Source organism: Podarcis liolepis, assembly GCF_965112155.1.
Source record: "Podarcis liolepis genome assembly, chromosome: 13".
Classification (NCBI taxonomy): domain Eukaryota; kingdom Metazoa; phylum Chordata; class Lepidosauria; order Squamata; family Lacertidae; genus Podarcis; species Podarcis liolepis.
The window spans coordinates 14,768,039-14,790,257 of record NC_139573.1 but is presented as its reverse complement, the minus strand read 5'-3'; the positions used below and the strand labels follow the sequence as shown (position 1 = coordinate 14,790,257).

At 42.9% G+C, this 22,219-nt stretch overlaps 2 protein-coding genes across 2 annotated transcripts; both read left to right on the top strand.

The window, feature by feature from the left end:
- Positions 1 to 984: 984 nt before the first annotated feature.
- On the top strand, positions 985 to 7,475 carry LOC310691192 (C-type lectin-like). Its single transcript, XM_083470857.1, has 6 exons — positions 985 to 1,073; positions 2,033 to 2,105; positions 2,571 to 2,662; positions 5,308 to 5,448; positions 5,848 to 5,965; positions 7,199 to 7,475. Exons 2-6 carry the CDS (start codon positions 2,045 to 2,047, stop codon positions 7,264 to 7,266), a joined length of 480 nt encoding a protein of 159 aa, XP_083326983.1. The 5' UTR covers positions 985 to 1,073; positions 2,033 to 2,044; the 3' UTR covers positions 7,267 to 7,475.
- Positions 7,476 to 12,265: 4,790 nt separating this feature from the next.
- Positions 12,266 to 12,953, top strand: LOC310691202 (ribonuclease pancreatic-like). The gene has a single exon (XM_083470870.1). It carries the CDS (start codon positions 12,282 to 12,284, stop codon positions 12,711 to 12,713), a length of 432 nt encoding a protein of 143 aa, XP_083326996.1. The 5' UTR covers positions 12,266 to 12,281; the 3' UTR covers positions 12,714 to 12,953.
- Positions 12,954 to 22,219: the final 9,266 nt, after the last annotated feature.

Genomic DNA, 22,219 nt, shown 5'->3' with positions numbered 1-22,219 from the left:
CTTCGTTTTCTTTACATTTCCAACACTTATTACATGTTTTAAACATTTAAGCCAGCTTAACCGGGGTAATGTACCATCTGTATACCATTTTCATGATATTTTATTTTATCGACATACATGCAGTGAATTTCATATTCTCTTTCCATACTTTTTCCCAATCAGCTAATTGTATATTGTAACCAAAATCCCTGGCCCAATGTATCATGACCGATTTAACCTCTTCGTCCTTTGTTTGCCACTCCAATAGCATTTTGTACATTTTTGACATTATCTTACAATCATTATTTATTATATCCATTTGAAATCTGGACTCTCTTTCAGTATATCCCCTCTCTTTGAGGTCTTTTTTAAACATTTCATTCATTTGAAGATAATGCAACCAATCATATACATGCTCTTTAACTTGTTCATATGGCTTCATTTTCCATTTCCCCCCTTCTCTAATAACTACATCTCCATAAGTAATCCAGTACCCTCTCATGTTTGTTTTCTTTACACTCATAACCTCTAGTGGGGACAACCAATGTGGTACTTTAGGTTCCAAAATATATTGGTACCTATCCCATATTTCTATTAAAGAACTTCTGAAAATATGATTCCCAAAGCCTTTGTGGACTTTCTTCTTCCCCAACCATAAATAGGCGTGCCATCCAAATCTCTTATCAAAACCCTCAAGATCTAACAACTTATTATTTTTCAGTGTTATCCAATCCTTTAACCAACAGAGACAAGACGCTTCATAATATAATTTCAAATCTGGCAGGGCGAAGCCACCTCTTTCCTTCGCATCAATTAAAAGCTTAAATTGTATTCTTGGCTTCTTGCCCTGCCAGATATATCTTGATATCATTCTTTGCCACTCTTTGAAGATGTCTGTAGTTTTCAGTGGAATTTGAAACCTGCCTTTTCTCTCTTGATCTGTACTCCATATATGGAAAAGTGGTTTATCTTTCTTCCCTCTTTTCCATGCCCTTCCCTGGCCAAGTTCTATATAAGAATGGGCACCACAGCCTGAGAACCCAACTTGCCACGGCAGAAAGCAGCATCCATCACCTCAACGGGACGGAGCTTGGGTAAGTTGGAGGTCGGGATGGGTGAATCTGACAGCTTTGGTCTCTTGCAGTCTTCCACATCAGTTGGCATTTTTAAAATTTTTAAAAATTAGCATTTTAGTAAATTTCTACTAATTGACACATTTCTACTAAAACATTTCTCCTTTGTATAATGCATTTTATATGCTATTTTCATATACATATGCATTTCTACACACTGTATCCTAGTCCTTGCATTTCCCTTCACAATACTTGGCTGGTGAACTGCACTGCCAATCTGAAGAAATACGTGCAAATCAGGTGGATTTCCCTTTGTATGCAAAGTGGAACGTATTTTCCCCACATTCTTAGTGAAGGTGGCCCCCAACTCTGTTCTGACATCGTGGCTGCTGTTTCACACTTAGAGTAACGGAAACCAGATTTTTCACATATAAGGAAGCTCAGCCTTTGAGAAAACAGGAGTCTAGCGGCACTCCTTAGATGCTAGAACTCATGGCGATTTGTTCTATGAATATTTCCTCAAAATCATGCAGCAGTTGTCTTCATAGAGATGACTCAGCCAGCCATAGTCCATCATTTAGTCTCTAGTGTGTCCCAAGGAAACACTACAGAGGAAGGGAACTCTGCAGGTAAGAGGATGGGAACAAAGTTAGGATTGGTTGGCTCTGCCTGTCCTTGACTCTGGCTCCACCTATCACTGGTCTTCCTGCCTTCTGCCCTACCAGCCCCAATGGACAGCAGTCTCCACTGGTCCAGAAGAGTCAGTGGTCAGCACTAGGTGCATCTGCACACTAACCTTACTTGACTCCATGATACTTCAACAATCGCCAACTTTTAAGTTTTGGGTTCTCTCTTCTTTCTCTAATCTTCCCATTTATGATTTCAAGAACAGAAAATGCTGGTTTTCTTCTTCCTGCTATCACCACATTGGCAATAAGTAAGGATGTTTTTAATTTGTTGCACTTTTCCTTCCACAAAAGGTCATCCAGAAGATGGGGGTTGTCACCTACCTTTGCCTTCTTGGTCTCCTGGTCTCCTATTCTTTCCCCGGAGGTGAGTGTTTTAACAATTATCTGGGAATTTCCCAGAAATCTTAATAGGGGCTCAGCATTGATGTAAACAAAAGTACTTGTTAGATTTCCAAGTGATGGTAACCCAGCTAAGGCTGTTGGAATAAATAATCAGGCAATTGAAGCTGGTTCATTAGAGTGAATAGGGAATTGCCCTACCAACCTCAGTCTGCCCTGAACCACTCCTCAGATTCATATTGACAACCAGTCAGGGAGTGGCACTGCCTGTCATTGCCTCTGGATCCACCTTCTGTTGGTCTCCCTGCCTTCTGTCTCACCAAATCAACTGGACACTAACCACCTCTGAAAGCACAAAGGTTTAAATTACCTGTGCTTCCTCACTGGAATAAGCAAAAGTACAAGTAAAGTGAGATTTCACATTAAAAACAGTCTTCTTACAACTTTTGTCCCACCCTCTTTTTCTTCCTTTACTCTTCTTTCCATACAGCAAGGGCCAGATCCTGTCCCAGGGGTTGGCTGAGAGCGCTGGGCAACTGCTATGCATATTTTGATAGCCCAAAGCCATGGTCTGAAGCTGAGGTAAGAAGTTGGTTCTCACCAACCAAGCTGTAGCATAAGATATTGTTGTGGGTTGCACATGAGATCTTTTTCAGGAGGGCTATGTATGTGAGTTGTCCTGAGACAATACCTGGCCAACATTTCAGATTGAGTTGGTCACCCAACATGTTCAAGGGATGTGTTTCCATGGGAGCCAAGAAGGCTTAATTAACAGTCAAGACTCCTCAAGGGTGCCAACTTAAATAAAATAAGGGGTGGAGCAGTGGCCAGATAAGCCCTGCTCTGCACAATCAATCACAAGACATGGCAACCCCCCCCCACTGGAATGGAAATGCCCATCGCCTTTGGGAAACCCCCCCCCCCAAAAAAAAAATATTTTATTTTTTATTTTTAAATAATTTTTATTAACAGGCCAATCACATCACATTATCCAAATCACATTAATTCCAAATTATACAGCCAAATTTTAAATTTTGTTGGGGGTACCCATACATCCAGCTCCGAACGAGTCCAAACATCACTTGTATTGCTGCTTTAATTAAACAGTTCTATCCAGTTCAATCCAGATAGTCCTTTATTACTTTCTTCATCTTCTTGTTGTTATCATATATTCCTTTCTTTGCAATCTCTGATAATCTTCACAAGCAGATTAGAGACAGGCATCCTCTGTGTGGGTTTTGTACTCTCCAAAGATCATATCGCTCAGGGACAGCCGCCATTCCATGCTTCCATAAAAAATTAATCTTTGGTCTGTCCTTTAATTTTCTCAGGCTTGCCGAGTATATCAAGAGGGCACTGTCAGGTTAAAATCACACTGCAACCATACTTCTCATTCCAATGGTCCTGATTCTCCTCCCCCTGTCTTTCTTTCTCAGGCAAGCCTGTCTTAGCAAGACGCCATTTTAAGCTGCGTCATAAAATTTTCCACGTTCTCGTTGTTTACCGATCATCTCTTTAATTATAATCCACTCCACACAGTTCTTGAATTCCTGCTTGTGGTTAGTAAAACGCAACGATCTTATTTCTTTCTGGGGTGGAGGGTTATTAATATCACATAATGCAAAGAAAAGAAAAGTTTTTTCCTCCACCCCCCCTCATTCCAAACATACAGTCTCTTAATGGTGGTTCCGAGCTAAAGCAACTCATGGATTCCAATGGTGGATTCCGAGCTAAAGCAAACCAGCACACACTGATTGGAACCGGTGTCAGGAAGAGCCGACCTCATAGAGGGCTCGTGCCAAGTGACCTGCACCCCCTTCTCTCGAATCCGGGGGTGCATTGTGGACACCGTTGGCAAGGCAGCCCCCCCATCTCCTGGGGGGGTAGGAAGACTGCATACTTCCCATAGCAGCCTCTTAATTACCTCATATGGGTCAGAGAGATGTTATTGTCGGCCATCTTCCAATGCGCCCCCTGGTGGCCCCCCTCAAATATTTTATTGGGGGGCTAAAGGGACCTCGGCCCAAAAGAGTTGGATCCTGTGGTCAGGAGGGGTGGCCTGGCCAGAATGTATTCACTCACCATTATGAAGAAGCAAGTCATCTCTCTTACTGAAAAGAATAATGGTCTGCAGTGCCAAAATGGAATGTGGTAGGTTTGTTTGTTTGGTGATTATCTGTGTTGCAGCAGAGGTCAAGCTAATATGAATTCAACATTCCAAAGGAAATCCCTTCAGCTCAAAACTCTTTGCATACATTTAAATGCCTATTTTCCTTTTCTGAAACAATCTAAACATTCTGTATGCAAAGGCTTCTGAATTTGGAGTTGTGAGAAAACCAACTTTGGTCTCCCCCAAAGGACTTATTTCGTGAACCCTCAGCCTGATTTGTTTGCACAAAGCTTACACAGAAGTTATGTGATATCCATTCTTCATTGAACACTCAGTCTGATTTGCCTGAGGAGAAATCAGTATTCATTCTTTCATTCATAAATTTTACAAGATTTATACACCGTTTGGTTTTATTAAAACCCAAAGTGATTTACAAAAAATAACAGTACAAAAACACTGTCAGTAACAAACAACATTCCAAAATATAGAATAAATTAAGAACTTTGACATTACACATGATTGTTCACAGTTGGATAACTCCAACTGGGTGGGATATCACTTTTGAATTTTTATTTTAGTATGTTACTGAGCACAATTCAAAGTTCCCCAAACAGCCTCAGTCCAGTATACCTGAAGAAGCATCTCCACCCCCATCATTCAGCCCCGAGGGTCTTCTGGCAATTCCCTCACTGTGAGAAGTGAGGTTACAGGGAACCAGGCAGAGGGCCTTCTCAGTGGTGGCGCCCGTCCTATGGAACACCCTCCCTTCAGATGTCAAGGAAATAAACAACTACCTGACTTTTAGAACATATCTGAAGGCAGCCCTGTTCAGGGAAATTTCTAATGTCTGATGTTTTATTGTCTTTTTAATATTTTTAATATTTTTAATATTTAATATTTAATATTTTGTTGGAAGCCCCCCAGAGTGGCTTGGGAGGCCCGGCCAGATGGGCGGGATATAAATAAATTTTATTATTATTATTATTATTATTATTATTATTATTATTATTATTACATTGTGAACCACTTTGGGCACCATTTTGTGGGAAAGTGACTTACAGTTAAGCGGATGGTGATAATGGTAGCAGAATTACTTTAGTGCCTTCTCTATTCTCAGATTGCATGCCAGAGCCATGGCCGTGGGACCCATCTGGCTTCTATACTCACAGAGCAAGAGTCAGCCTTGGTGGCCAATCATATCTCCTCAAAGCAGAAGAAAGAACATAATGTCTGGATTGGGCTCCATGATCGCGAGCAGGTGAGTTCCCTTCAATTACTCTATTCCAGGTCATCATCACAGCACAGTGGCACCTTAGCAATGCCATCCCATCCTTATCTCAATCATCTCCTAGGCTGTATCCCATAATTATTTCTCCACTATTTTGCATAGGGGCCAGGCATGCTGGGTTCCACACCACATTAGGGGTGCCCACACATGGAAAACGTTGCCGCTCCCTGCCAACCCCCCACAGTGAACATTTTGTGGGTGCCTCAGCACCCATGGCCCTGCACAGATGGTGCTTATAGTAGGGGCTTCTTCTCTAATGTCTCCATCATAGCTTGCAAGAGCTTCCTGCTGAGCAACCTCCTCTGAAGATCCTTGCACTGAGCTACAAACCTCCTTGGTCAAATGAGCTGTTCCTTCTCTTTCCTGCAGAACCGAGATTGGAAGTGGCTTGATGATTCAGTCTTTAATTACAACAACTGGAACAGATGGGAGCCAAACAACTATAATGGCGACAAGGAGTATTGTGTGGAGCTGCTGCATAGGACAGGTAGGGAAACTATTTGCATGCCTGAGAAAAAAGGCGTTTTCATCTTGAATTCTACATTACCCTCCAATTCCCTATAAATTTCCAACTTTTCTCAGGGTTGCATCTCACTAAATTGCACTGAAAATACAGGACATCTGTCAACCATCACTAATTAAAGTCTATTGATTTTAAGGGATCCAGTTATGAGTCATATTTAACCCTCAACCAGGTGTTCGCTTGTAGAAATGTTTACAGATCAATTACTCTGGCTAGCAGTGGTCCATTCATTCAGCATTTAGCGTCACTGCCCAACACACCAGGAGGCTTCAGCTGTAGCTCGTCTACATAGTTTAGTTGCATGTGTTTTATTGCATGCATACTCATTTGCATATTATATTCTGGAAACAGTGGTTTTCCAAGTGGGCCATGTCATATTATTTTCTACAGTATTTCTCTAAGAAGTGGTTAAAGTCAGATAAAGAAACAAAATAAGGCGTCACTTTAAAAAAAGACCTGATTTCAGCTGCAAATTTTGAATCAGGAGCACACTTATGAGGTTGATGTCAGGCAACTGTCAGATGGGCAACCCACATGGGGTCGGTCATTTCTAGATCAGTCTATCCTGCCCAATCTAGGGTTGCCATACATCTGGATTTTCCCAGACATGTTAGGGAATCAGGGCCTGAAAATGGTGTCTGGGCAGCAAAATGTCTGGGAAAACCTGGACATATGGCAACCAGGACTATTTTCAAAGGAAAAAGTTTCAAACATCCTTTAAAAGCTGGAATTTTGGGGTGGGGGGTGGAAGGGAGATGTTTGCAAAAAAAAAAAAACAGCTCAAAAAAAGAAAAAAGCTCAGGCCGGCCCTCACTTGTTCCTGGTGCACCTTGCAATTTCAATTTGAGGCGAGGCTGAAAGTTAACTGGGCATGACCTGTGTGTGCATTTGCCCAGATGGATGGCATGTGCACAGAGCCAAGCGCCCCGGGCTCAGTGCAAGTCAAGAGGAAGCCCAGATGGTGAGTATCCCAAAGCCACTTACCTTGAATAGGGGCCTGAACAGGGTTCGGGGAGGGAGGCGGTGCAAGGCCCAAGCAAAAAGAAAAGAAAAGAGCTCAACAAGTTTGTCCAGATTTTTAGTACCTGAAAAATACCCTAGTCAAATCCAATTCCTAACCCGTACTCCAAACCACATCCATTTGGTTATGTAAGAATGGGCAAGAAATAGTAACTTTTGTCATGTCTTGAATTTTAGGTTTTCGAGAGTGGAATGATGAACCTTGTCACCATTTGAATACCTATATCTGCAAACAAGAGATTTAAAGGAGACTGGAGTTCCCAACTCTGCCTGTTTAGTGGATGTGTCTCTGATCTCATTCCTTCCTCTCCCATCCCTCAAAGGGGAAAATACAGCTCTTCTTCATTTTTAATATAACCTCCTCTATAGAGCTACCTCTTTGGTCTTCCCATTCGCTTGGAAGTTTCCTTGTTACTTCTGCAAAATATAATCCTAATAAACTCGCTTATGTGTATTCTCTTTTCACTGAATCCATCCTTATTGCTCCAGTTCCAATACCATATATTTGAAGATGGGGGAAGGGGCAATTCCTGCACTGGAGTTCCCAGGGAAAAGAAGCACATTGTACCTCTGGGGCTCCAGTCCAGCACTGTCGCCGATACCTGACAAGGCACTCAGGAGTGCCTTGTAGGTGAAACCTGTAGGTGAAACTTTTTATCCCAAACCTAAATTCTTTTCTCAGAGGTGCTCAGCAGAGCTGATACTAAAGCTGGGATTTTGAGAGCTGGGGACAGGGGAAAATGTAAGGGGATCCCAGACTACCTGAGCAGTGCCAAATCCTGGGATGCTAAACCAGACACCTCTGCACCAATTGCTCACCTGTAGGCCCTTCTCTGTGCCAGACATGAGTGATTTTGTCTGCCTGGAATCTGTACTTGAGCACTGACCATGATTGTCTGGATGGTGGACAGAGAGATAGAAGTAAAGCAGCCTCTGATCTTTGCTTGGCTTGAAGGCAGTCTACTGTGCAAAGGCAAGAGTCCCCATCATCATCATCATCACCACCACCATCATCAATTATTATTTATACCCCGTCCATCTGGCTGGGTTTCCCCAGCCACTCTGAGAGGCTCCACTCCCAACAGTATATTAAAAACAAGATAAAACATCAAACATTAAAAACTTCCCTAAACAGTGCTGCCTTCAGGTGTCTTCTAAAAGTCAGGGAGTTGTTTATTTCCTTGACATCTGATGGGAGGCCGTTCTGCAGAGAAGCCCCTCTGCCTGGTTCCCTGTAACTTTGCTTCTCACAGTGAGGGAACCAGCAGAAGGCCCTCGGTGCTGGACCTCAGTGTCTGGGTTGGATGATGGGGGTGGTGCCGCTTCTTCAGGTATACTAAGCCAAGGCCGTTTGGGCTTTAAAGGTCAGCACCGACACTTTGAATTGTGCTCGGAAATGCACTGGAAGCCAATGTAGGTCTTTCAGGACTGGTGTTATATGGTCTCGGTGGCCACTCCCAGTCACTAGTCTAGCTGTCACATTCTGGATGAGTTGTAGTTTCCAGGTCACCTTCAAAGGCCCATGTAGCCCCATGTAGAGTGCACTGCAGTAGTCCACGTAGAACTATTCCATCCTCTTTCCCTTCTGACCCCAGCAACCAATGGAATGTTCTACCCAGATGGTCATGTTCAGGACAATTGATTAATGGTACATTGCAATGGGCAGTGCTTTTTTTCTTAAAAATGTTTAGGAGTACTCTCATTTCCCTACTCATATTGAAATATTGCCTCTCAATAATGGATGAGAGTTGATCCTTGAGGGATTGGAGAGGAGGTAATGATTCCAGAGAGCTGTCCATCAATCACAGAAGGCACAGTTGGGAATGACAGTTGCTGTCTTAGAGTTTTTTCTTGCAGATGTAGCTGTTGAGTTGGTTGCAGTTTCTATCATTCCATTTTACAAAACTGTAAACGGTTTCTTTAAAAGAGAACAAATGACAGCATTAGGTCCTGAAGTTAGGAGGCACATGAAGAATAAATAGTCCAGATTAATTTTGCTTTCTGATCTGATCACAGATTAACCATTTCTTATAAAAATGCTATGGCGAGGAGTATACACAACTCAGATTTTAGCCTGGCAACCACTGTTTTCAAAATACAACATGAATGTGATGGTTGTTGTTGTTACAAATTGCATACCACCCTTCACCCAAATATCCCAGGGCAGTTGTCATGTACAATTTACTATCCAGATCGACAGCATTTCACACGAGGAATTCAAGCACATAACGGGAAGTGTAGGTTTTCACAAATAATTCACTTAAATAAATAAATGAACAAATGTAGGAGCATGTTCTTGCCCCCTCATCTAGGGTGAATGCAGGATAAGTGGTCAATTAAAAGGTCATTTGGAGAAACCCTAAGCTGGCAAAGGATCAAACACTGCCAAAGGATCAAACCTAAGCCAGCAAAGGATCAACCCTAAGCCGGAAACCCTAAGCAGGCAAAGGATCAAATACTGCCAAGCCGGCAAAGGATCAAAAACTGCCAAAATCTGCAGTTCATACATGAGTTCTCTAGGGAGACAGCCAGAGCCATGAAATGTTTTGTGAACCCAGACTCAGATCTGTTTCAGAACTGCAGTCTATTCTACTTCCCTCTTCTCCTAGTGGGAGGGGAGGATTTGGTATAATTGTCACATTCTCAGCTCCCACGGAGACGCTTCACTGGAACATAAAGTGACCAACTCTCTTTTGTTAAGTCTGAGATGCTGGACAGGTATTGTTCCAGGGCAAGGATAGCCCTACTCAAAGAAATCTGATAGGAGCCCAAAAGATGTAAATTATAAACATTAGAGAGTCAGCAAGATCTGTTTGACAGTGGAAAGTTGTGGCCTCTCTTTCCTTGGAGGTTTTTAAGCCAAGGTTGGATGACCATCTGTCATGGATGCTTTAGTTGAGATTTCTACATTGCAAGAGTTTGGACTAGATGACCCTTGGAATACCCTCCAATTCCATGATTCCATGATTCTATTACATCTTGGTTGAGGAGAAATATTTCTTACCTCAGCATCTTTCCATGACAACTTGGTATCAAAATATCCATAGCAGTTGCCCTGGTTTTGCAGCCAACCATCAGGACAGGACAGGGCCTTGGCTCTAAGGAGAAAGGAACGAAGCAGTAAGAAGGTTGTTCTTTATGAGAAATCTCATTTTAGCTATACTGCTAAAAGGGTTGACTGCTTTGAGCAATAAAAGATAATTTTGAAACCAATGAATATTCATATGCATTTCTACAATGCAAAGTGGAACATATTTTCCCCACGTTCCTAGTTGAAGGTGGTCACCACCTCTCTTCTGACATTGTGGCTGCTGTTTCATATTTAGAGGAACTGAAATCAGATTTTTCACATATAAGGAAGCTCAGCCTTTGAGAAAATAAGTGCCTATCGGCACTCCTTAGATGCTAAAAGTCATGGTGATTTGTTCCATGAATATTTCCTCAAAATCATGAAGCAGTTGTCTTCATAGAGATGACTCAGCCAGCCATAGTCCATCATTTTGTCTCTAGAGTGTCCTAAGGAAACACTACAGAGGATGAGTGCATGTTCTGGAAGCTGAGCAATAGAGGCAGTACAGGATTCCTTTTGGTGTACCAACCTTCCCACTGTACCAAGGATTCCCTGCCTGACCTGCTTCAGGTCATGGCAGATGTTCTCCTGGAGACACCTAGTTTGGTTGTTCTAGGGGATTTTAACATCCATGCTGACACGACCTTACAAGGGGCTGCTTGGGACTTTGTGGAAAACATGGCCTCCATGGGGCTTTCCCTGAATAAGTTTGGCCCAACTCATAGTCACGGTACTTGGCATATCTAAAAGCAAGCCTGGAAATCCTGGAACTGAACCAGGGAGAGGAAAAACCTAAAGCAAAAGGACAGCAAAGAGATTGGACAGCAAAGAGATTGAAATCTCAGTTCCCCCTTCAGCATCTTTTATTTTCATGGAAAAAAATGGACCTCACTAAGCTCCATTTTTAAATGTAGATATATACTGTATTTTTCGCTCTATAGGACACACTTTTTCCCCTCCAAAAATTAAGGGGAAATGTGTGTGCGTCCTATAGAGTGAATGCAGGCCGTGCGGCTAAGCCCAAAGCCAGAACAGGGAGATGGAGCGCTGTAGAGTGCTCCGTTTCGCTCTTCTAGCTTGGGGTTAGCTGTGCAAAGCCTCTGCAAGGCAGCGGGGTGCCTTCACCCCGCTGCCCTGCAGAGGCTAGAAAGGGTGTTCCCAAGCCAGAACAGCGAGATGTAGGGCTCCGTCTCGCTCTTCTAGCTTGGGGGTGGCTGCGCAAAGCTATCCCTGAAGCCTTTGGAGCACAGCGGGACCTCGCGCTGCACTCCAAAGGCTTCAGGGATCTTTGAGGCTGGTGGTGGTGGGAAAGGAAAGATCAGGTCGAAAGGAACCTGAAGCCTCCGGAGCCCAGAGGAAACTCCCCCCACGCTCCAGAGGCTTTGGGTTGCCTTCACTGAAGCCTGGAGAGCGAGAGGGGTCAGTGTGCACCGACCCCTCTCACTCTCCAGGCTTCCAAGTACATCCTTTCTTTCTTCATCTGTTCTCTATATATGTCTAAAAGGCTGAAATTCCTTCCTCCTTTCCCCTGTCTCTGACCTGACTAAGCTCCGTATAAGAATTAAGGCAGCCAACTTGGGAGACAGAGTTGTAGAAAGAGGAATCCATCACTTCAACAGAACTGCACCTGGGTAAGCTGGAGTTAGGGTTGGGGTTGGGGAGAAATTCAGTTCAGTTTCCATTTAAAGGCAAACTTACTGAATTTGCAGTATCTGAAACAATATGACAGCCACCCTTTGAAATTTGTCTCTCTTTGAATTTTTCAACACAGTTGCTTCGGGCTTCGGGCTGCAGGCTGCTGTCCGCAAGCCTGGGGAGCCCGGCGGGCACTCCCGCCACGCTCCGAAGGCTTGCGGAGAGCTTCCTGAAGCCTGGAAAGCGAGAGGGGTCAGTGCACTCTCCAGACTTCAGCGAAGGCCTGCATTCGCTCCATAGGACGCACACACATTTTCCCTTCAATTTTGGAGGGGGAAAAGTGCGTCCTATAGAGCGAAAAATGCGGTAACTTTGTTTCAATAGAGGCTTCCCACAAATGCTCCATATTCCATCACCACATTTCCTATAAGGAAATATCCTATATAGGTGTATTTCCTGTAAGGTATATAAGATGCCTTAATAAATAGGCATCTCCTTAATGTTTTCCCCTTTTCTTTCTCCTCTTTTTCCCCCAGAAAATTCTTGGACGCCACCATGCTGGTCTCTAGTTGCCTGCTGGTTCGTCTGGCCATCCTTCTCAGTGTCGTCCTGGTGCAGTCCTGCGAAGGGCAGTCTTGGGAAGCTTTTCAAAACAAGCACATTGATTATCCTCAGACCCGAGCCTCCAACCCCAGTGCCTACTGCAACCTCATGATGGTGAAGAGGAATCTGAACCCAAGTAGATGCAAACCGAGGAATACTTTCATCAACCATGACAAGGAGTCTGTCCTACAGGTCTGCGGCAATGGTGGGAAGCATTGGCAAGGTAAATTCTATGACAGCAACGAGAACTTCCCCATGATTGACTGCAGCTTCACTGATGGTAAACCTCCTAAGGACTGCAAATACAAAGGCACAGAGACCTCCAAACGCGTTTGTGTGACCTGCGAAAACAAGAAGCCCGTTCACCTGGAGAAGGTGCTGTGATAGGCAGAAAACCACTCAAGCCACACTCTGCCCATTGAAGCGGGAACACTTCTTTGGCCATTTCTCCCTGCAACGCAACCACATCATTGAATTTCCCCAGTTTAACAGTCATTTGCCCTTTTCAGGTGACCCTGGGAGCTGTGGCTCTAAGGACAATGACGCCAGGCTTCTAACTATGCATTCTGTTGCTTTCTCTCAATGGCTATTCTCTCAATAAAGTTCATTCTATCAAAAGCAAAATGTGTGTCTCTGTGCCTACGTTCTGCCTATGAAGAGCTCAGAAGCTCTTTACGAGTGAAAGCAAGACATCAGAGAAGCTTGTTCTTTTCAGAGTGAATTAGGTAAATCTTTAACGAACTCCTGCATAACAAAACACTTTTTTCCCCACAAGAACCGGAATATTCAAAATTATGAACATAATAGACACTGTCTCTGATCAGATATTCTTTTTTTAAATAGTTTTTTGTTCTGTAAAACACAGCTTGGGTTGGGGGTTGGGGGTGGTTTTCATCAGGAAATTGGCTCATGTTCCTGTTGGGAGTAATGCACAAGGCTTGCAATATGCTACCTGAACACAGATAACACCCAAGAGTGTGAAAGAGACAAAAAGGAGAATGCATGGTCCAATTAGTGTCACCCCTCCAAAAATAGGTTCTTACTCAGTCCCCCTATAAAGGCTCACACTACAAAGGGTGGGAGGATGGGTGTCTCAAAGAAAAGAGGGGAGAGTGTGGGTTGGAAGAAGCTTAAATATCTTGGTCTCCACTTCCCCCTATAGGGCCAAATGCCCTCACATGGTTGCCCACACACCTCCATAATGGGAGAGACCATCTCTCCTCTTTTTCAAGGGGAGCTTAGTGTGGTAAATGTGCTACTCCAAAAGAGGGGGGAACATAAGTTTTAGACCAGAACCCTTCCCCTAGAAAAAGCTGTCTATAACTTCCAGTGCAACCTGTGTAGGTCTCAGAATAATATGTGGGAAGGGAAGATACAGTGCTTATTGCGGCTATTCCCTGCCTACAAAGTTAATATAAAACTATTGAACATTCTCAGGCACATATCTCTCCACAAAATCAAATGTTTCCAAATTCACAACAAACAATGAGCCTTTGGGAACAGGGGAATGCAAATTCAAAGATCAACAGCTTTAGGCAATTTTAGTAGAAGACAATTCAACACTATTGGAGGGTTTCAAGACCTGCATACCAGAAGGAGTGTCTCCACCTGCATCATTCACCGTGGACACTGAGGTCCATCTCTGAAGGCCTTCTGGCAGTTCCCTCACTGCAAAGTGAAGTTACAGGGAACCAGGCAGAAAGTATTCTTTGTAGTGGTGTCTGCCCTGTGGAATGCCCTCCCAGCAGAAGCAGCAAAATGGATCACTGTCTTTATGGGTGTCTTTTAAAGAAAATAACAGCATGTGACTTTATTCTTGATTTGGGTCTTATATGTCATGCTCTCCAAGAGCTCTGTGAACTAAGTTTGGATTTTAAAAAGTGGAATACTGATTTGTATGCAGGAAAATAAAAGAATACAGTTCAGCTTTTTGAAGAAAGAATCCCGGTCCAATTTCTCAACACTCATCACTATATTTGTCTTTCTAACTACCCAAGAGTTCAGAGCCTCTCCTTTTGTTTCCTTAATGGACCATTACCTAACCTGGTAATTCTAAAAATCTGCTTGCAACAAATTTAAGAATTTGCTTAAAAATCAAATCTAGTATATTAAATCTGTGTGTCTTCTGTTCACCCATCCCAAGTGACATTCAAATCCACCATCTGCAGTGACCATGTTCTGTCCCAATAGCTCTGATGACATTGTACATCATACCTTTGGCTCAGGTTTGGTATTCTGAAATGAAAACAAGTAGAAGGTCCCAGGACAGTAGTGTCCATGGAACAGATCATTGTTCTTCACCGCTTCATCCCCAGAAGTTGTTGGAATACAATGCCCTTCATCCCCAGCAAGCATTGGCAGCAGCCAGAGATGATGGGCGTTGCCGTCCAATAATATCAGGAGACCTAATGCAAAAGATCCTTAGGCTTCTGTGGGGACAGACAAAAATCGCATGTGGGATGGCGTCTGAGGGAGGCAGAAGAAGAGAAGAGATATCTGGTCTGCTGTTATGATGGAGTGTTTAACCATCCAGGTTACAGTGAAGGGATATTGCTCAGTAGCAGAGCGCACAATAATAATAATTTATTATTTATATGACGCCCATCTGACTGGACCGCCCCAACCAGTCTCAGCTTCAGATACATAAGGACAAAGTTTAATTACAGTGGCACCTCTAGTTATAACCTGAAACTGTTCTTAACTAGAGGCGTGCTTTTGCTAATGGGGCCTCTTGCTGCTTCTGTGCTGCTGGCACATTATTTCTGTTCTCATAATAGGGAAAAGTTCTCAACTTGAGGTAGCAGAGTTCCAGGATAGCAGAGTTTGTAACCTGAAGCATTTGTAACCTGAGGCATTTGTAACTCGAAGTACGACTGTACTAACATCTGAAGTTAATAAAGCTCAAGTTGCATGGGAGAAAGACCTCTTTGATGTGCCATGGAGCATAATTGCTATTCAGAGTAGACAGTAATTGGATAGAAGGGTGAATGGTCTGAATCAGAAGAAGGGATATGTACATTATTTTATTATTTTTATTTATTGAGTTTATATACCACCCTATACCCAGAGGTCTCAGGGCGGTTCACAGAAAACAAGCCTCTTTTTTACCCTGCACTTGTGTCAAATTGTCTCCATTCAGAAAGTTATGCCCACTGTCCAAGTCACTGCTTCACAAGGGAGAAGATCTTGGGCTATAGCAGAAATCTCATTAGCATGATAACTTTGCTTGTTCTGAGACTTGAGGACCTTAGCAAAACAAATATCTCACCCTGTAATTTTTATAATTATTGATCAGCATCACTACTTTTAAATGTCCCATGGTAAATCAGATGCCAGGCACAATATAAGCCACAGAAACAGCCCTTTCCAAATGTGATGGTCCTGTGTTGTTGTCTATATAGGCGCCCGTCCTATCACCTTACATGAATCCAGTTAGGGAGGTAGATTTGAGGCAGGTACATGCCTCCATGGAGCCAAGTTTCCTTATAACTTCAGCCAAGACTGAAATGCTGTTAGTGACTATAGGTAAACATGATGGCTTCCAGTTCAGCCCAAGAATGGTTAGCACGCCACCTGCTTTTCCTGCTGTTGCTGATGCATTATTCTTCTAGCAAGAGTTTGAGCTATTGCAGATTGGAAAAAACAATTCAAACCAATTCGTATGGTCCTCCAGCAGACATGATCATCGGTGAATTTATATCCATTACGCTAGCAAACTTCAAAATGCAGAAATTTATGGAGCGCCCACAATCCTCTTCATTATCTGCTCAGTAAGTAGTTACTTAGTAAGTAGTTCTCAGTAAGTAGTTAGGGATGTGGGTGGCGCTGTGGTCTAAACCACTGAGCCTAGGGCTTGGCAATCGGAAGGTTAATCCCGTTGCTCGGTCCCTGCTCCTGCCAACCTAGCCGTTCGAAAGCATGTCAAAGTGCAGGTAGATAAATAGGTACCACTCCAGCGGGAAGGTAAACAGCGTTTCCGTGCGCTGCTCTGGTTTCGCCAGAAGCAGCTTAGTCATGCTGGCCACATGACCCGCAAAAACTGTCTGCGGACAAACGCCAGCTCCCTTGGCCAGTAAAGCGAGATGAGCGCTGCAACCCCAGAGTCGTTCACGACTGTACTTAACTGTCAGGGGTCCTTTATCTTTACCTTTTAAGTAGTTACTTTTTGATTGGGAAATTTTCTGTTCTGTCCACTGATTATTCATGACTTGATGAAATACACGACTGCATCGGCTTCTGTCTTCGGTTCTCCTGTCAGCCTTCACAGGGAACATTCAGATTTTTGTCCCACCACTTGAGTTAGCAGAAATAAACATCATCAGTCTAAGGCACCATATGCAACCTAATCAAATCCCTCTACACCACAAGGTTAACAATATTTTTCAGAGTTGTCTTTCAGGTAGGATATTCATTCTTGTGGAAAGAATTAAGAAGTACTTCAATACAAATTTGGACTTGCTTGAAATGCTATTCTACTCCCCCCCCCCACCACCACCACCACAGTTCATTGTTGTGTTTCTGTATTGCTACACTGAAGTGGAACTACCTACAATTTGATATTCTTTTAGATGATACCTACAACTTGATATTCTTTTTTTACCAAAAAAAATCACCTTTTCATTTTGAGTCTGATAAGCTGCAGTTCCCTCCTTTTCCCTCAAAGTGCAAAGCCCAGCAGTAGGGACACATTAACTTGAAAACAAGTCCCTTCATTGTGTTCAGTGGGTACAGGGCCAGAATCCTGTTGAAATCTATGGGTATTCCAAAGTGCTTAAGTGTGGCTACTAGATTGCCCCTGCTTTTTGCCCATATGAGCCCCATCCACAACCCAGCTGAAGTTTTCAAACTACTTCAACCCATAGATGTTGCAAGCCATAGATGTTGCAACCCATCCCTGTGCCAAAATTTTCTTGCAAATAAGCCTTGTTCAGTTCCATGGGCTTCGCTCCACACCCCAAACATGCATCAGCTTTTAGTCTGACAGGGCAAATCTAGGCTTACCTACTCGAAGTAATCACCACTGAACTTAGTAGTGTTTATTCCCAGGTAAGTGGCTGCAGCCATATTGCAGCTTAAATCAGATTTGCGTGAAAGGCAGTTCCACAGAGCCCAATGGGATGCTTCCTCTCAAATATTTGGGATCCAGAAGAGCTTTCCTTAACACATGTTTACATGGGAATAAGCAATTTCCAATGGAAGGTTGTGTGATCACACCCTATAATCCCACGCACGATTATATGGGAAGTGAATCCCATTGAATAAAAAAAGAAGATGAAGATTTTGCTTCCCAAGTTGTTTTTAGGTAAAGGGAATGTTGGGAACATGCAATGATTTACTCAGTATTAAATCCCACTGTGTTGGTGATTTTGACACTAGTTAAGTGGGGAAAGAAATAGAGCCTGACTGAACTTGGCAGGTTAACTGCTTTTTGTTTCTGAGTTTCCAATATCCAACCCCACCAATTCATCCACAGCACAGCAATGGATCTCCTTGAATCTACTATTTCCATACTGAACATCTAATCATAATATCTTAGGAGACTGCTGTAGTATCATTAGTTTGAATGAAATGTTCTTGTCGTGTAGGCTGAAACATCCAAGTGAAAGACATGCATGAATCAAAATGAAAACTTCAACACAGTTGTTTCTCTTCTGTCATGTTTGCAGTCATTCTTTGTCTCATTGCAGAATGATCCCGAAAAACTACCAGCATGTTCTTGCCTTCATCTTTGCCATGCAAGAGATCAACAAGAATGCCAAAGTCTTATCCAACATCACACTGGGATCAACATTTTATGAGAATGCTTTTAATCCTTTGCAAACTTGTAGGAACACTCTTGCTCTTCTTTTCATGGGACAACGAAATCCCCCCAATTACCACTGTAATGGGGAAGATAGATTAATTGCCGTTGTTGGAGGGCTCACCTCCCAAAACTCCCTTCAGATGGCCAATATATTAAACACCTACAAGATTCCACAGGTATGTGTGTAGACACATAGATACAACCACAAGGGCAGACATACACAGAAAACCTCAAAAAGCATCCAGGTTAGCTTTCAATCCCATTACATTATGTTTTCTACACATATGTCCTACGTTAGACTTGGTATAGGTACATGATTATGTTCAAGCCTCCTAGCTATGTGTTGCCAACACTGCCGTCTCAATTTGCATTGGGATTTGGAGAGGGGGGGGATAAACCCAAAGTACTAATAATCCAAGCTCTGGTTCTTCCAAACCTGGCCATGCCACAAATCATGTAATCATAGGAGCATCCAGCTTCCTGCTTAGAAACTTCTCCTAGTTGGAGACTTAATAATGCCACGGGTGTATACTTAGAAAAGTAAGACCAGGTGGTCAACCACCACAATAATGAAGTATTCTTTCTATGAACAAATGGATGGTTTTCGGATTCCTAAAAATATATTGCCTTTCCCTTTAGCTCAGCTATGGCTCCTTGGATCCAGGGCTGAGTGACCAAAGACGCTTCCCTTCCTTCTTCCAAATGGTCCCCAATGAAGAAGCTCAGTATGATGGCATTGTTTGGCTACTCAGGAAGTTTGGGTGGAACTGGATTGGCCTCCTTGTTTCAGATGATGACAGTGGAGAAACCTTCCTTCGTACTCTCAGACCAAGGCTTTCCCAGAATAATCTTTGTATTTCTTGGACACTGGTGATCCCACTAGTGACAAATTTTTTACCTAATGAGCTACTTCAACAAAAATTGAGACCAATCATGTTTGCTCTCACACAGAGGCAAATGAATGTGATTCTTGTCTACGGAGACAGTCAATCTCTAGAGGCTTTGAGACTGGTTTTAGTCTCCTGTGAGGTTTCCTTTATGTACCCTCTGGAGAGGGTGTGGATTACAACAGCTCAATGGGATTTCACTGCAGTGCTGGTTAGAGGCAAATTTCCTTCAAAATCCTTCAATGGCACTTTGTCATTTACACTCCATTCAAATCCAGTTCCAGGGTTTCAGGACTTTCTACAGACCATAAATCCATGGCAGCCAAATCTTTATTTCATCCAGCAGTTCTGGGCCAGTGCATTCCTCTGTTTATTCCCAGATCTACTTGAAACAAATTTCGAACACTGCACTGGAAGGGAGAAGCTGGAGAAACTCACTGGACCTGTGTTTGAAATGGAAATGTCCAGCCAGAGCTACACCATCTACAATGCCGTCCATGCAGTAGCACATGCTCTCCATAGCATGTATTCCTCAAGAGCCAAACAGAAAGTACTGGCTGAGAAATGGATGCAGCAGAAAGTTAAACCCTGGCAGGTACTGTCAACTACTCTCCTCAGTATTAGAAGCACAGGAATTATTATTACTGTTCATATGTTTCACAGATGAGCCCTGGCATGGAGGAGAGGCCTTGGGGATTTTCATTGGTGAGCTCTATCATTGGGAGGGACTTTATCTCAGTAAAAGGCCACATGCTTTGCATGCTGCACATTCAAAGCTCTTTAAATTAATCCATCCCAGGATTCTCCTACTTGGGACTGTGCAAGGACCAGGAGTGTCCTCTGTTATAAGAACTGGGTTGAAACCTTGGATGTATGCCAGATAGAACTGTGGCAATTCAGAGTAGACAGTTCTGGGCTACAGAGAACAATGGTTTAACTCAGCACAAGGCAGTTGCATATGTTAATGAGGAGTTTTTTGAAGTACCTGGTATCTATGCCAAGTTAAAAACATACCAAGCCATGTTTCATAATATTGAAACTGGAAAGGCTTACAGATCAATTGCAAATCTGGAAAGGCTTACAGATCAATCTGCTTTCATTCAAAAAGTCCCATGTTCAACCCCCAGCATCTCAAGATCATGATGGGAAAGACTCTGAAACCCTAGAGAGCCAATAACAATCATTGACTGAGCTATATAGAGCAATGATTTCATTCACTGTATGGCAGCTTTTACTGTCCTATAACATACTGATGAGTAATAGTAAAAATCCAAAGATTCACTTGGCAAACACAAGAGAGAGAGCATAGTAGCCTCCAAGGTTTGTTGTGTTTTTTCTCTTGCAATCTAGCTTCACTCCTTCCTGAAGAACATCCACTTCAACAACAGTGCTGGGGAAGAAATCTCTTTTGATGAGAAGGGGCAGCAGGCAGGTGGCTATGATCTCCTCAACTTGGTCACATTTCCCAATGAGTCCTTCCAGAGAGTCCGAGTGGGGAGAATGGACCCTCAGGCCCTCCCAGGAGAAGAGTTCACAGTGGATGGAAGTGCCATCGCATGGAATCCCAAGTTCAAGCAGGTGGGTGTGACCATTTTTTTTGTTTTAATCATCATCATCATCTTTTATGAGAAGATAAGGGGATCCAGAAAAGCAGAAATGGCTACAAAGGAGAAGTGTGAGGAGAGAAGCTCTGTAACTCACTGATGAAACACTGTTTTTCTTACGTTATTGATCCAGAGCTAGTTTGAAGCTAATTCAGAGATCAGGAATAAAGAACAAGGTCTTTCTGAGTGGGGAATTGACAAGTGTTTAAAGCTCTTGAAAAGGGACTGTTGTGCTCTAAAATGCATTGTTGCCAACAATCTCTGCCATGCGGAGCCCAGGTAGAAAGAAAATTATCCACCACCTGAAGTGTGTGGTCATTAATGTTGATGGATGGAGTGCTGGTGATATCCTGTCCCAGGATGTTGGTCTACATCAGGCTGATGGTGACGCCGAACTCCATGCATGCTGAGCCATAATGTGTGGGATGAAAGCATCCAAAATGCTAAGGAAAGTCCTGGTGCTCAGAAGGTTATAAAACCCTGTGCTGTCACATGTCTGAGGCAATTAACTGATGGATTGATTGAATTTATATACCACCCAATACCCGGAAGTCTCAGGGATATTCAGAGATTAAAACCGACATATAAAAAACACATTTTAAAAGGGCATAGTTATGTCAGTTTGTACAGTTATGGCAATTATGAGCAGTCTAAACAGTTAGAGCAACAGGAATGTTCTCTTGTGCTGCTGTCAGTCTGTAACAGTATTTATCTTAGATAAAAATCTATGTTAGATATATTAGCAATGTAAGCAACACCTACATGCATTATATATTTTAATCTGCAATGTCATGTACACTAAATAAAAAATTATTCTTATTTAAACTTCAAAAGAGTGTCTCTAGGAGGGAATCAGCATTGGGTTATGAGGAATCAATCTATCAAGAAGTAGAAGGTTGGCACTAGCTTCTCTTTGCCATTCAGACATATGCTGGGCTGGCCAAATGTTAAGTGACAGCACAAAGCATCTTTATTGGGGGGCCTGATGCTTGCCCAGGGAGCAAATGCTTGACAGCCATTCTCTAATTTCAGTCCTGTGACTTTTCTGCTGCAAAGCGGACATAGATGACAATAAGAGTTATGTAGAGAAGCAAGCTTATTCGATTCAAAATCCCTTGCTTATTATTACCACTAGATGCTGCCCATTTCCACCTGTGTTGAGAGCTGCCACCCTGGACAGAGTATGTTTGCCCAGCAGGGAAAGCAAATCTGTTGCTATGATTGTGTTCAGTGCCCTAAAGGGAGGATTTCAGTCCAGAAGGGTAAGTGAAGGAACCCAAGTCAACTGGAATTCCCATCTTCCTCTCCAACATAGACATTCATGTTTCAGTCTTACTGTGTCTGCTTATTTTCTGACATGGATCCCAAGCACATGTGTTTATATTATTGACACATATTCTCCTTTCCTCTCCCCTACCTTTTGCACACCTATTCAGGCATATCTTGTGTGAAATTACATCCACATGGGAGTAAGTACCATTGAAATCAGCATGGCATACATCTGGGTAAAAATGGTTAAGATTGCATGCCATAGATTCCCTTTTCTCACCATTGAAACTGCAGCCAACACATTTTCATCTTCTGTTATTAACAAAT

What these genes read in the sequence shown, in the direction of transcription:
- LOC310691192 (XM_083470857.1), top strand. Translation starts at nt 2,045, where the DNA reads ATGGGGGTTGTCACCTACCTTTGCCTTCTTGGTCTCCTGGTCTCCTAT. An exon ending in CTCCTATTCTTTCCCCGGAG is followed by an intron (nt 2,106 to 2,570) that starts GTGAGTGTTTTA and finishes CTTTCCATACAG; the next exon opens with CAAGGGCCAGATCCTGTCCC. An exon ending in AGCCATGGTCTGAAGCTGAG is followed by an intron (nt 2,663 to 5,307) that starts GTAAGAAGTTGG and finishes CTCTATTCTCAG; the next exon opens with ATTGCATGCCAGAGCCATGG.
- LOC310691202 (XM_083470870.1), top strand. Translation starts at nt 12,282, where the DNA reads ATGCTGGTCTCTAGTTGCCTGCTGGTTCGTCTGGCCATCCTTCTCAGT.